Source organism: Camelus dromedarius, chromosome 22, assembly GCF_036321535.1.
Source record: "Camelus dromedarius isolate mCamDro1 chromosome 22, mCamDro1.pat, whole genome shotgun sequence".
Classification (NCBI taxonomy): Eukaryota; Metazoa; Chordata; class Mammalia; order Artiodactyla; family Camelidae; genus Camelus; species Camelus dromedarius.
Window position 1 is genome coordinate 26,399,185 of NC_087457.1, and position 14,426 is coordinate 26,413,610.

At 49.4% G+C, this 14,426-nt stretch overlaps 1 protein-coding gene across 6 annotated transcripts in view; it reads left to right on the plus strand.

Moving 5' to 3' along the window:
- The window catches only part of IRF2 (interferon regulatory factor 2), a 115,470-nt gene extending 105,679 nt beyond the window's left edge, over positions 1–9,791 (plus strand). For 5 of the 6 annotated variants that reach the window (XM_010974560.3, XM_064477567.1, XM_010974559.3 and 2 more), the window contains 3 exons: positions 302–466; positions 7,121–7,167; positions 8,432–9,791. In XM_010974560.3, coding sequence (XP_010972862.1) covers positions 302–466; positions 7,121–7,167; positions 8,432–8,740 — 521 coding nt within the window. In that variant the 3' untranslated portion in view covers positions 8,741–9,791. The remainder of the gene's footprint in view (positions 1–301; positions 467–7,120; positions 7,168–8,431) is intronic. The other variant, XM_064477565.1, reaches the window with a different exon arrangement.
- The last annotated feature ends 4,635 nt before the right edge of the window (positions 9,792–14,426 follow it).

Genomic DNA, 14,426 nt, shown 5'->3' on the forward strand with positions numbered 1-14,426 from the left:
GCCTCTGGTCCTTCAGCCTTGGCTCCTGGCTGAGGAGTTTGGGATGTTGCCACATGTAAGCACCGTTGGCAGGCGCACTGGAAATAGCCCTGGGGAGCCAGATTATTGGCAGGCTACTTCTACGGGGACATTAACCCAAAAGTAAGGCTTGTTCTTATTTCATGGAAGATGCCATTTGGTGACCGGGAATCTGAGTCCCAGCTCTTGGGCTCTCTGCAGGAAGTTTGTGTTTCTTGAGAGTGTGTGCTGGGATGATGAAGGCTGGCGACATTGGTGCATGATGGCTGTCTTTTCTTTGAAGTTGTAGGACAGTCACATCTGGACAGCAACATTGAGGATCAAGAGATTGTCACTAATCCGCCAGACATCTGCCAAGTTGTAGAGGTGACCACCGAGAGCGACGAGCAGCCGGTCAGCATGAGTGAGCTTTACCCTCTGCAGATCTCCCCCGTGTCCTCCTACGCAGGTGAGGGGGTGGGTCGGAAACCTTGCCACCTGAGGAAGGAGCACGGGAGGGCAGGCCTTTAGTCTAGGGTGACCCGTTGCACCAACACAGTAGAGAACCTCTCCTCTGTCCTAAGAATTATTCTGGCTGGAATTATTCTTGCCTTAATTTTCTCAGCCAACATCTTCTTGGACACTTCTGTTCTCAGTCAGGAGACGCGGTCACAGCATTGTGCTTGCCCACCCATAACGTGTTCACACGGGACCCACAGATAGTCAGATTTCTCTGGGGAAGTAGTTTGTCCGAGTCTGTTTTATTTGCACAAATTATCAGCAAGTTGGAAGGGTGTTGTTAATGGAATCTAAGTTTGAGCAAGCTGGACAGGGCCTTAGAGATCACCTTTTCTGGGTCCTTCACTGGAAGGAAGGAACTTCGCTCCAGGTCACAAATCCTTGTTCCACTCTGTCCCACCATGCTTACTTGTCACTTCGTATATTTTCCCCTTCTTTCTTTATTTAGGGCAGCTTCTAGTTGGGCTAGGTGAGTGAGCCCGTTTCTGATTCTCTAGGGAATGCGCCACAGAGTTGCAGGAGTTGGCCCTGACAGTCCAGATTAGAACTAAATTCAGTCAGTTCTTCCATCCTTACAGGATAAATTGATGGCTCCTTTTTCCCACCAACATTACAGCATCTTACACACGCTTTCTGATGATCTCCATTTAACTTCTGGGGACTCCATCACAATTATGAAACAGAAGTTCTGAGTCAGTGTTACTGCTTGCAGATACTCAAAATAAAAAGCAGGGGCCCTGTCAGGGGTGACTGCAGCCCACTCTAATAAATGGTTCAGGAATTCTCCCCAGTGTCCTCTATGTGCTGCCAGATAGCGTGTCCTCCAGCCAGGGTGCCACCCCAGCGACAGGCACAGGGTCAGCAGTAGAGTGAGGTTAATTCAGATGATGAGACGTTTGTGACCTGTCATCCCCTGCCCTAACCTCATTTCCTGAACCCCAACTTACTTTTTTTAACTTCTTTTTTTTCCTGTTTTTATCCTTATCTTTTTTTTTTTTTTTTACTCCTTTTTGTTTTGTTTTTTAAAAAATTGGGGGAAGTGTTAATCAGGTTTGTTTATTTATTTATTTAGTAGTAGTATTTTTTAATGAGGTACTGGGGATTGAACCCAGGCCCTCGTGCTTACTAAGCACACGCTCTACCACTGAGCTAGACCTGCTTCCCTTTTTGTTTTAAATTGTGGCAAACTACACATAACATAACATTTACCATGTTAGCCATTTTGAAGTGTACATTTCAGCAGCATTAGCTGCCTTAACACTGTTGTGCAACCATCACCACCTTCCAGCTGCAGAACTTTTTCATCTTGCAAAACTGAAACTCTGTGCCCATGAAACAGTAACGCCCCACTCCCCTTCCCCCAGCCCCTTGGCAGCTGCCCTTTTACTTTCTGTCCCTGTGAGTCTGGCTCATAGGAGTGGAATTATACAGTGTTTGTTCGTTTACGACTGGCTTAACGTCACTTAGCAGAATGTCCTCAAGGTCCTAGCTTTCTTTTGTGCCGGGAACATGAAAGGAAAGCGAGAACCAGGCTTGGCTACAGGAAGCCTACGATTCGTCCAACAGGATAAGCTTGTCATCAGCTGTTTGTTCATCAAACGTGCTCTGAGCTCCTGCGGGTGCCGCCCCCTCCCCCCCGGTCTTTGCCGGCGCCCCCATGATAATAGCTGCTATTTGTCGTGTGTTTCTTTTGCCCTGGGAGCTGTGCTAAATGCTGGGAATCGATTGCCTTCTTTAATTCTCTTGAGTAAAACCCTGGCAGCCTGGGCACCCTCGTTCCTCTCTCTTTAGAAATTAGGAATCTGAGGCTGACGGGGCGAAGCAGTGTGTCCGGGGCTGGACAGCCAGTCGCACAGTTAGACCCACACGTAGCCGATGCCAGAGGCCTGTTCTTCGTGCCTCCAGGGTGACGCTGCCCTGCACAACCGCACAGGGCTCCGCTGTCCAGAATGGTCCACGTCCCAGGATCTCCAGGACCAACCAGAGGAAGCAGAGCAGGATGTTTATGCCCTGATGTTACTGTTGGAATAACAGGAACTTGAAACACTAAGCTAGTTTGTTCATATTTCCCTGATTGTGGCTGAAAAATGTGGGACTTTCTTCTCTGTCATGCCGCTGCAGGTATCCTTACACCAGTGTGTGTGTGTGTGTGTGTGTGTGTGTGTGTGTGTGTGTGTTGGGGGGAGGCTGGAGTAGACTTTTCTGTTTATCTATTGAGTCACACTTCCCTAAAGTCTTCTCGAGGATTCTGGAAAGGCCTCTTCTTGCTGTTCCCGCCAGCAGTGGCATTTTGCTTTAGCAAAAGAATCCCGAAACAGCTGACTCATGAGAGAGAAATGAAAATTTCATTACCCTTTTCAGGACACTTGCAGGAGTTGAAAAGACGGCGTTTCGGGCGAGGCCGGCAGGCAGCCGGGGTCTGGCTGGAGCCCAGCCTGCACTTCTGCCTGTCGTGTCCGCTGTCTGAATCCTCCTGAACGCTCTGGAGGGAGGCTTACTGGATGGAACCAAGATGTGTCATCACTGCTGCTTTCCTAGAGCCCACGGGCACATAAGAAACTCTCGTGTTCCTGGCCATGGGTAGCTAAAATCTCTCAGCCAGGGACTTCACAGCTCGCTACCAGGAAAGGCAGATTTGGGGGGTGTATTAACTTTCTAACTTTATATTCCCCATGAGAATAGGCTGTTTGCCTGTTTTTCGTGATAGGATTCCGTTGTTTGGACTCTTCAACTGAATTTCAACCTCCTTTAACCCTCCCATCCACTTGTTTAGGAAACCAGTATTTGGAGGTGGTTGTTTGCTGTTTTGGCCCCCTACTGACCACTGAAATATAATCCCAGTAGTATTATAAAACCCACATTCATTTTTGCAAGGCTGGCTTCTCCCTGGTCTAAATATTATGGTGAGCAAGAAAAGAGACAGTGTCTTTGAGTTGACATACATCATTGCATTGGATGGTTTTATTGTTTTAAGACGGCATAAAATTCTAGTTGGATTCATAAAACTTTCATCCTGGGGAGGGGTGTCCCAAAGTTCAACCTTGGGAGGCTCTAGAGAAGAGTGATTTTGTTTTTTAAAGATCTACCATAAAGTGGCCTCTTGCCTGATGTGTGGCACCAGGATTGTTGGTGATACAGTAAAAGGAAGCCCCGGTAGTATTTCAGGGAAGAGTGGATGAGAGATGAAGAAGAAAGCTTAAGACAAAGGATTAATTGGTGATGCGTGAGACAAGAAAGATTTCCTACTGACCAGCAACCAGCAGGCAAGACTTTGGGTCCTTATGGAAACCACAACAGGCTTGCATTTTGTTGGGTGGGGCAAAAATAAAAGTGCTTGGAGATTCACAGGACTCTGATTTGAACCTTTTCTTCGAGCCTTCTAGTGAAAGTAATTGAGGAAATGATCGAGGGAAAGAAATCCTTGTCGATCTTGTTAGTAAAACTTGTGGAACAAGAGCCTTCCAGAAAATGCACCAGGATGTCATAGTGCAAAAAGGCTGTGGCAGAAAACATACTGTCTCTCTCCCCATTGTGTTCCTGAGATGATCTGACAGTAAAAACAGGGCTAACTTGAAGGTGACCTAAGACTGGCGTCATTCCAAAACCTCAGCTCTGGAAGAAGCAGCTTTGGAATCATCTAATCCAAACCGTTCCCTTCATTCTCACCCCAGTTGCTTTCAGGGAAACAGACCAGAAAGATAAACAGACTCCTTGGGTCGCTGTTATTACTCTGTAAACACCCGCAACGTGTTCAGACCATACTAGGGAAGCAACTCCAGGTTTTGTTTTATTCCATGCTACTCGGAACGAATACACAACCAAATCCAAACTAAGCAAAAGGGAAGATGAAACAGCTCACGCTGACGTATCGGCAGTAACGTCGATCTGGAAGCAGCAGCTGCCGTGAACTCGTTTGTTGGTAAGAACCGATCTTGAAAGTGGCAATGGTGAAGGAAAACCAAGAACACAGAGGCAAATGGGCGTGAGTGCCCCCAGCAAAGCACTTTGAGCCAGTGACTCGGGTAGTCGTGAGCACCATGTCATCCAGAGAGAAGGGTCTGGATCCTCGGGCTAGTGCTTCAAGCATCTCCTGCTCCCAGGCTCAAGGCACTCAAGGCCCTTCTTTTAAACAAAATTTAGAAATCTCGGTTTGCTAATCGAAGAGTCTTCCAGACAACTTCAGAAGTAGTTGATCTCCGTTTAGAAACAGTGCTTCTCAGCTAAAAAACTCAAGTGTCAGCAGAAAACGCAAGTTCAGAGCATGTGTGTCTTCTGTCTCCGACTGTCTCCCTGAAGTTAAAAACTGGCTTCTTACAGGCCATTAACAACCTGATCACATTCATGGCCGTCCAAGGTCTTATGCAGGAATCTTCCCCGGGGTCTGCCTCCCCGCCCCTCCTGCGTCTGTGACTTGGGCTGAGGTGGGACCCAGAACCTCAGAGCTACCTGCTCGTTTGCGCCAATTTCCAACCCCCGGAGCATGCCTGGTGGCATCGGGTTTTTATTGGAAGGGGAGAGGAACAGAAGGTGTTGGTGTTTAGGGAGGACGATTAGGAGTGGAGGGGCCTAGACATACAGGAAAGGAAGAGAAACTTTGGCTTCAGAGTACAAAGACAGTGAACCACAAAAATGGAAAGGGGATCTTGAAGTTTCATCAGAGGCCAGAGCCGCGGGAGAGCTTCGGCGCATGGCCCAGAATCAGAGGCCGCTCTGTCGTCCCTGCTTGGCGCTGACTCAGTCCACAACCTTGGCTGGTTTCTCAACATCTCTGTTCCGCATTTTTCTCGGGAGTGGCAGCGCTGATTCCTGCCTCCTGGGGTCCTGAGTGAGTGTGCAGTTTAAGTGAGAAGGGGCATTTTCCCTGGCTGTTGTTTTTAATTTCTTGTGGTGTGGAAACATCTCAGCGGGGCCGGTTTGCTTTGATAATTAGAGTCAAGCCTTCTCGAGCGTCTGCTGCCCCCACCGGGGATGTTTCTGGAAAGTCTGCACAGACTGCAGGGTGGACAGGCCCATCTTCTAGGTCTGAGGGTCACCCTCGGCGATCACTTGGGTGAAGTCACTGGGGAACAGTGGCACAGAAATGTGCATGAAGGCCCCAGTGCAGTCACTTGCGGTTTCTTTGTTTGAGGAATGAATCTGTGACTCAGTTTGTCCATTTGTTCCTTAGGCTTTAATTCATGGAGAGCCTGGTCTGTGGCTGGTGCTCTGGGTGGCCGGGAGGGCTCTGTCTGGGCTGGGAGGCATCTGGTCGCAGCTGTGACACCAGCAAGACTGGAGGCTGGAGGCCGGTCCCTGCATGGGTTTGGGAATGAAGTGGGTAGAAGGCCCGAGAACACACAAGGTCTTCTGCATAAGCGGGGGGGGGGGGGTGATGGGAGCTGCTCCCTGACTTAGGGCCCTTGAGGGACTGAACAAGACCTGCATCGGAGGCGCCGGCATTCAGCAGAACACCCTGCAGAAGTTCACTGTTAGGGTTCCCTCCCGGCCTTGTCTGTGAGATGAATGACCTAGACTCAGGGTCTCTGAGGGCCGTGGGTTTGGGAAGTTCTGCCTGCTGTGCTTTCATTTCTCAACGCTCTGAACACTGAAAAACTGCACACCATCCATTTTGTATTTAAAACAATTAAAATTTTTTTTTACTTAAAAAAATTAAAAATGTGTTGCTTTAAACAAGTCCTGTATTCTGTGTACAGGTGACATGCAGTCACCAGCTGCTGCCTCTGCCTCTGTTAACCCAGCCTGTCGTGCAGATCCAGCCTGGAACGAGGCCAGTGAGCGCAGGGCGAAGGCGCACTGGCCTTGACTGGGTGTAGCGAGGCCCATGCTGGCCTCTCCCCAGTCGTCACATCAGCCCCTTTGGAAGGTGTTTACACTCCCATTTTACAGATGAGGAAACTGGCTCAGTGAGGTTAAGTCACTCGTTCCGTGTCTCACAGCTGGCAGGTTGCATCGGGATGGTAACCGAATTAGCTTATCTATTGCTGCGTGACCATGTAACCACAAACTTACTGGCTTAAAACAACACACGTTTTTCATCCCACAGTTTCTGAGGGTCAGGAGGGCAGGCCTGGCTTCCCTGGGTCCTCTGCTCAGGGCAGTCTCTGCACAGACCAGCAGTTAAGGTCTGCTCCAGGGCCGCTGTCCCATCTGAGGATGGGGTTGGGGAGGCTCTGCTCCCAGGCTCACACGATTTGAGGCAGAACGCAGTTCCTGGCAGGTTGTCAGATGGAGGGCCTCAGTTTCTCGCTGGCTGTTGGCTGGAAGCGGTCCTTAGTTGTCCGAGCATCTAAGCCAGCAAGGGAGACAGACGCACCCCATCCCGGGACCCAGAGGCCGAGAATAAACACAGCCTGGCCCGGGGAACACCAGCCGCCCCTCAGCTCTCAAACTTTCCCCTGAAGGAGCAAAGTGAGAGGAATGAAATTCGCTCTGGCGCCGCCCAGGCCCCAGTGTGGGACCTCACAGGGGGGCGGAGATGATGAGTCTAGGGACCCGGTTCTCTTTTGAAGAAAGGAGTGCTGATCCATTTTGAAAACACTGCCTGAGCCTCGAAACAGTTTGGGGGGCAGGAATGATGGCCCTGTGTTTTTCTCTCTGTGAACAGAAAGCGAAACTACCGATAGTGTGCCCAGTGACGAGGAGAGCTCGGAGGTAAGCGAGGCGGCCGCCCGTGGCCGCAGCAGGCGCCGGGCGGCCGCTCCCCGCGCGCCCGCCGCGTCCCTGCTGCTGGCCAAGTTTCCTTCCTTCTGATCATGAGTTTCCCTTCTGGATTTTTTTTTTTTTTTTTTTTTTTTTTTTGGTGGTGGTGAAATAGACATAATGTAAAATGTACAGTGCTTTTGGATTTTGAATTATAAAATGAAGCTCTGGGAACCGAATGGGAGGGGAGGGAGTAAGACGTTACCGTCAGAAAGGAGGCTATGATGGCAGGAAAAGGCCGGAACCGTTGATATTCTTCCTACCATAAACATCCTGATTTCCAAGCAGAAATGCAAGGTCCCAGGGGCGGCCAAAAGCCAGGATGAAAAGTCAGCGTCAGGAAGTGCTGAGCAAAAGTAGCTCCCCGAAGCCTAGAGGCCCCGCCCTCTGTGATCCGGGCCCAGAGGCCGGGTGTGTGTTCAGTCCGGATTCTCAGTCGCCTGCTTCTGATTTCCCTCCTTCCCCTACACGGGCTCCTACACGGCAGGATATGGCTGTAATGGTGAGGGGAAGTATTCCTGCGAGGCCTGCTTGGTGTCTGTGTTTGAGTGAGAGACAGACAGACTGACTAGTGGTGTTTGGAATTAGCAGTTTCCCAACGTACTAAATACTTGCAAGTCTTGTCCAAGAATTCTGAAAAGACAGTAGGTGTGGATGCTTACGTCCATTCAGACCCCGTTTCTTCAAGGTGGGACTCCAGCTCCTTCTGTCTGCTTGCACACGGGAGCTCTAGGCTGTACCCATTTGGAAGCAGTCGAGGGGCATTCCCCGCTGTCACGAGCGCCTGGCCTCCCTCCTCCCGAGAACGCAGGTTGACTCAAAGATCAGATCGGGCCGTCAGGGAGAAACCAAGCCACCATGACACACCAGCCGCCGTGGCTCGGAGCTGCCTGAGGATGGGGCCGGCCGATGGGAGTAGAGGGGAACCAGAAGCCCAGCGGCCACCTTGTTTTCCTGCCTTCATAGAACAGTCTCGGCTAGGTTTCTGGGAGGTAGCAAGTGGGTGCGGGTGAGAGGGCAGAGAAACCGGTGCCGGGGGCGTGCGTGGCGGGACGGATTTCAGTTCAGGGCTGCAGAGTCGCTCCACTTCTTGTTAACTCCATGGGCCTCTTAAGAAATTCAGACACCGACACGTGGGAAGAGGGGCACGTTATTTTAAAGAAGCCATTCAAGAGAAGGCAAAGAAAATACGTATCTTCCTTGTTTTCTTTGAAAGGGGCGGCCACACTGGCGGAAGAGGAACATTGAAGGCAAGCAGTACCTGAGCAACATGGGGACGCGGAGCACCTACCTGCTGCCCAGCATGGCGACCTTCGTCACCTCCAACAAGCCCGACCTCCAGGTCACCATCAAAGAGGAGAGCTGTCCGGTGCCTTACAACAGCTCCTGGCCCCCTTTCCCAGACCTGCCCCTGGCCCCCTCCGTGACCCCCACGCCCAGCAGCAGTCGGCCCGACCGGGAGACCCGGGCCAGCGTCATCAAGAAGACGTCTGACATCACCCAGGCCCGGGTCAAGAGCTGTTAAGCCTTTGATCCCCCCGGTGGTTGTTGGGATTTCTTGGCTTTGTCTTATTGTTTGTTTGTATTTTTTTTTTTCTCTCTGACACCTATTTTAGACAAATCTTAAGGGAAAAACCTTGACAATAGAACAGTGATTTCTGTGTCCAACTCCAGTACTGGACCTTCTTTTTAAACTCAGGACTCCAGCCCATTGGTAGACGCGAATCTCTAGGCCTGCTGGATCTCCCAGGGCTGCTCCCTCAAGTTCAAGGACGTCATAGGACCAACACCCACACGGGCAGTGGGGTGCTGCATTGCCTGCGGTCAAGGGCAGCATGGTGGAGTGGATGCCTCGGAACGGATGTGAAAATGTGAACTAGCTGGAATTTTTTATTCTTGTGAATATGTACATAGGGCAGTACTAGCGACATTGCAGTCTGCTTCTGCACCTTATCTGAAAGCACTTACAGGTAGACCTTCTTGTGATCTTGCTCTGTTCCACAGCACAGTCAGCATCCTTCCTCCCACCTCCCCTCCCCTCTCCTTCCATCCCACCCCATCCTCTCCCCTCCCCTCCCATCCAGTTTCTTTCCTCCTTTGCCTCCCTTCAAAGGCTGTGTTCCACATCCCTGAGGAGGAGAAGAAAATGAACTTCTCCGCAGATGTCCCATTTTAAGACTGCTTTAAAAAAAAGAAAAAAAAATCTTTCTAATCTGCTATGCTTGAATGCCACGCGGTACAGAGGAAAACTATCCTGGAGACGTTATGCAAATTCCCAGATTTGAAGACGAAATACTCTAATTCTAACCAGAGCAAGCTTTTTTATTTTTTATACAGGGGAATATTTTATTCAAGGTAAAATTCTAAAGAAAATATAATTGTTTTTTATCTTTTCTACAGCAAATTTATAATTTTAAGATTTTCCTTCTCTTGTTTATTGGCAGTTGTTAATACATCCTTCTGGCACATTTTTTTTTAATTTTGTAAAGATGAAAAAGCTTTTATGAGCTTATGTAGCAATCAAATTATCCTGTGGATTGATAATAAATGAATATGATATATAGTTAAATTTTTAATGGGCATCACACTTGGCTTTATCTGTGTCCTCCTTAGAGCGCAGTCACGGGACAGGACTGACAAAGGGCCGTTTCTTTTTTGGGGACCAGAACTTTTCCCCTTTATGATCACAAGAAACCCTGGAGGTTCCTGTTGTGAGGATACGGATGGCTTCCTCTTTCGGGTGCTTGCCCCGAGCTGGACACTGCTGAACATTTTACATGATGGTTTCCCTTCTTCACTCATCAACGTTGTGCACCCGACAGGGGTTTATCTCCATTTCACAGGGAGGAAGTAAAGGAAAATGCCTTTACTCAAGGTCACGTGGGCAGTAAGAGTGCAGGGCAAGAGTTGAGCCCGAGGCCGGCGTGACCCTGGAGGGAGGCTCTTCAACAAACCCTTCCACTCTCCGCTCCGGTCAGCAAATTCCACCTACGCCTGTGTTTTTCCTGTTCTTAAACATATGACTAAAATTCTGTATTTATGTCATAGACCAGGCTCTTGGATAAGACATTTTCAGTAACAGGAAATATTTGTCGGGTTCCTAGTCAACATCAGTCGTCTTTCTAAGACCTGGGGCCTCGGCCCTAGGCCCTGCCCTGAGCACTCAAGGCATGTCTTGTCTTCTCTCTCTTTTTTTTTTTTTTTCCTAATGGAGGTCATGCGGATTGAACCCAGCACCTCGCACAGGCTAAGCACTGAGCTCCACCACCCCTAGGCATGTCTTCTCCAGAAAGAAATGTGGATTCCAGGACCTGGGACTCCACCACCCGCTGGGTGCATCCAGGTGCGTCCCTGACCTGGGGAAGCCGCTGCGCCCCGCCAGCTGCCCGCTGCCCGCTGCCGGAAGATCGGAGTCAGCTGCCTGCATCCTCCCTCTGGGGGTGGCGGGGGAGACTGCAAGGTTAATATTTGAAAAGGTGCCTTCAGTGAGAGGACAAAGGGCTATTTTTAGGCCTCTCTCTATGTGTAGCTGCAGATATAATTAGTGGCCACAAAATTATCCAGCCCTGAACAAAAATTAACTGAAGCATTTTACTGGTGGGCGGGGGATGGTCGAGTTGCCACGTGTGGAGGGTGGACTGCTCCTGGGAGGAGCACTTTGTTCCCCTCAGCGTCACAGGAAAGCCTGGCTTTCTCAGCGAGGGGAGAGGCCACGAGGAGGAGAGATGTCCGCCGCCTTCGCGCTGTGCTCCTCAGACCCACCCTCTCGCAGGTCCTGAATGAACAGGTCCAGTTCTCCGTGACTTGTATCTAACTCCTTCTACCTCGTCATCCTGTTTCAGAGCACACTGAAAACCGGTGACAGAGGGTGGCCCTCAGTCTCACAATCTGGGGATTAAATGGTTAAGTGTAGCCCTTGATCCCTGTCCCCCTACCCTCTTCCAAACCCCAGCTCACAGCGACTCTGCAGGGGGCCCCAGCACCGCCCCAGGTGCTTCCTCCAACGTCCGAGTGATGACCCTAGGCACAGAATCTTCCCAGGCGAGGGAGGATGGAGGATTTGGAAATGCACAGTGGAGGGACCAAAGGGAATCATCCGTGGCCAAGAAGTTTCAGGAGAAACAGAATCCTGTTAAAACTATTTCTGAGAAAGGCTGTCATGTTTCAAAGTGTTACTTGCCAGCAGTGTAGGGACACTAGCTAGTTATCTCGGGCCTGGGCTTGGCAGGAGGAAGAAAAACAAACTAGATGGGGCATCTCAGGGGCTCCAGCCTCAGACCTCATTGTCCGTTAGAGGAAGTTCAGGGGACACGTGCTTCATTCATCTGGCATCTGTGAGAGCTGATATGCTTTTACGATGGGCGCGTGTGTGTGCGTGTGTGTGTGTGTGTGTGTGTGTGTGTGTAACTAGCAGGTTCACCAGCCAGCACCCAGGTCTCCCTTGATAACGAGGACCCTTGCGCAGCTGTGAATTGTGAATTCAGGAACAGGAACTTCCTCCTAGTCAGAAGGTTGAGAGAACCCAGTACGCCGGCGAATCGCAAAGGGTTTCCAGAACACCATTTGTAAGTCTCAAAATAAATCCATGCTCAACCATAACATTTTTTCCATGTTTTGATGAAGTAACTGCCAGAGGAGGTGTTTAGTCTATTTAAATGTATTTATAGAGAAGAAGAAATATACATGGAAAAGAAATACACACAAACCCATTGGACATCAGAATCCCAAAATAGTAGCCTTTTTTTTTTTTTAATTCTCCCAAATGTAAAGGGTACTAAACTATCAGGTAACCACTAGTGAGATAAAAATTTTAGGAACGAGGAAGATTAGTGATTTGGTTTCAGGATTCTGAGTTTTCAAATTGGTGCTTTCGGAAGTATTTTGCATGTGAATAAAAACAATGTTAAGCCCCAAACAGCCTCCTGCCCTAATGGAACATGAGACATTCCATTTGCTTGAGGCCATTCTTTGAACGTTGAATTCATTAGGTTTAAAAGCCCCCTGTTAGTCTAGCTATGGACAAACAGACTCAGATGAAAGGTAAGAGTAAGAACCCCCCTACGCTGCCAAATTTCTGCCGAAGGAAGACAAAAAGCAGGCTAGGGAGAGGTTTGCAAGCAGGTACCCGAGATGGGTCCCTGGCGTGCTGGGTCAGATCCCAGGATCTCAGCACCAGGCTTGTTTTGGGAAGAGAATGGAAGCAGAAACTGGTTTTTACCCAGTGGTGTTCGGCCACCTCATCTTCAAATGCCACCCGCTGGCTTTCCCAGGGCCTGGATGATCAGAGCCAGCGGGACCTGATGCTGATCAGCCAAGGGGGCTGGGAGCCAGCTCTCCATCTGTTCGCAGGCTGCAGCAGACCCCTCCCCGAGGGGGTCCCAGTCCTTGGGACTTGAAGCTTCTCGAGTTTGTGTCTCAGTCACAACGTCGATGTGTGGAAATTAGGCAGTCACCCCAGCACGCTCCTTCCCTGGGATCCACATACCAGTATCCAAAGGACAGGGCTGGGACCTTTGGCTGCGCCCCTTAAGAATATGCCCAGCCACAGACCTGGAGAGGAGTGCCCCCATTGCCAAAGGTTCGGGTCGGGGGACACGGGGAGGCGATGGGTGAGATGTTCCCTCCAGAGGCTGCCTGGCCTCTGGGCCCCGACTGGCCCTCTGGACACTGATCCTGTCCCCTGCCCCGGCTTGGGCAGTGCTAGCGCTGCTGCGCGGACAGATGAGGGTTTTGTCGCAGTTTCCTTCTGTGGCCACACTAACAACAGGTGCAGGGGCTCTGCTACCGAAAATAGCGCCTGGAAGGAAGGAAGTGGCCAGGCCGAGTAGCCGGTGTGAGCAAAAATGTGAAGTCTGGCCAAGAACTTGAGTCATACCGTGGAAGGATCAAGACTTAGGACATTTCAGAGTTCACACATTCGGAAAAGAGCGTTTTCTGGAGTCCTTTGACCAAGCTCTTCAGAAGAAAAGCGGCATGAATGCTTCTGTTCCTCTAAGCAGGTTGGCCTCTGGAGGCTTGGTCAGTTTCTCTGTATCTGCTTCATAAACATGTTCAAACAGAGATCGCTGGCTCCGAGGAACACGCACTGTGCTGGAATTGTGCAACAAGCTCGGTTAACCCCTTGCACACCGGCTGAGCGGCACCACCGCCACATGCAGCAGTCTGTGCAGTGCAAACAGTTGATTTCAGTAACACAACTGTTTTTGCAGGTGCAAAACAAATTCCAGGGTGATAGCATCTCTGAGTTTTGGTTTTGGTTGAGAAGAATATTTTAAAATCTGAACATCCAAATGTTCGTTCAACCACATGAGCCGTCAGGGAGAGAGAATCTCCACGATGATCCAACTACCAGAAGTCTGGGTCGTAGATCTGAGAATGCTCATATTCTCCAAATTCTCCCTAATGCACCAGATCAAAGGCATAATTTCCAATCCACAAATTATACTTGAACATGCTGTCTGAAGTTTCAGGATGTTAGCAGCTAGAGCTGTTGAGTACCTTGTGGTTCATGATGGCTAAGCCTTTATTCATCCCTGGAATTAACATTGATAAATGCTCTCAATAGAATTCACTCTTCTGTTTCCCAATGAGATTATAAACAGACTTCTCTTGCCTTCCCCGAAGGATCTAATGCTGCTATAGCTTTTCTCTGGGATGTTCCTGTATCACATTTTAAAATTTAATTATGAAATATGATATTAATTACATTTCATATACTCAGCTATAGCATATTCAACATGCAGGAAAATAAGAATATTAAAATGTTGAATGCAGCCCAAGGCCATTGTTCAAATTTCACCTTGATCACTTTGGGGATCACTTGCAAGACAGCTGTGATCTGGGAAGGAAACTACAGTCCGGTTTAAAAGATTCATGTTTGCAAATCTTTATTTGCAAGACTGATTTAAATGAATATAATTCCAAATGCCGTTCTTCAGCATCTCATTAATTCAACTAAGGTAACCAGTCATCTTGGTTTGCCCAGGACTGATGGGGTTCCCAGGACGTGAGACTTTAGTGCTAAAGCCGGGAAAGTCTCAGGCAAACTGGAAGGAGTTGATCACCCTAAATTTAATCCTGAGATCCAGAGAACGCATATCATTTTGTGTTTGAGGACTTTCTAAATCCAGGTAAAAGTTCCGTGAAGCGGCATTACTGAGGGTACGTTGCTGATGGCTCTATAACTAATGCATTAATTTCCCAGTAACGTC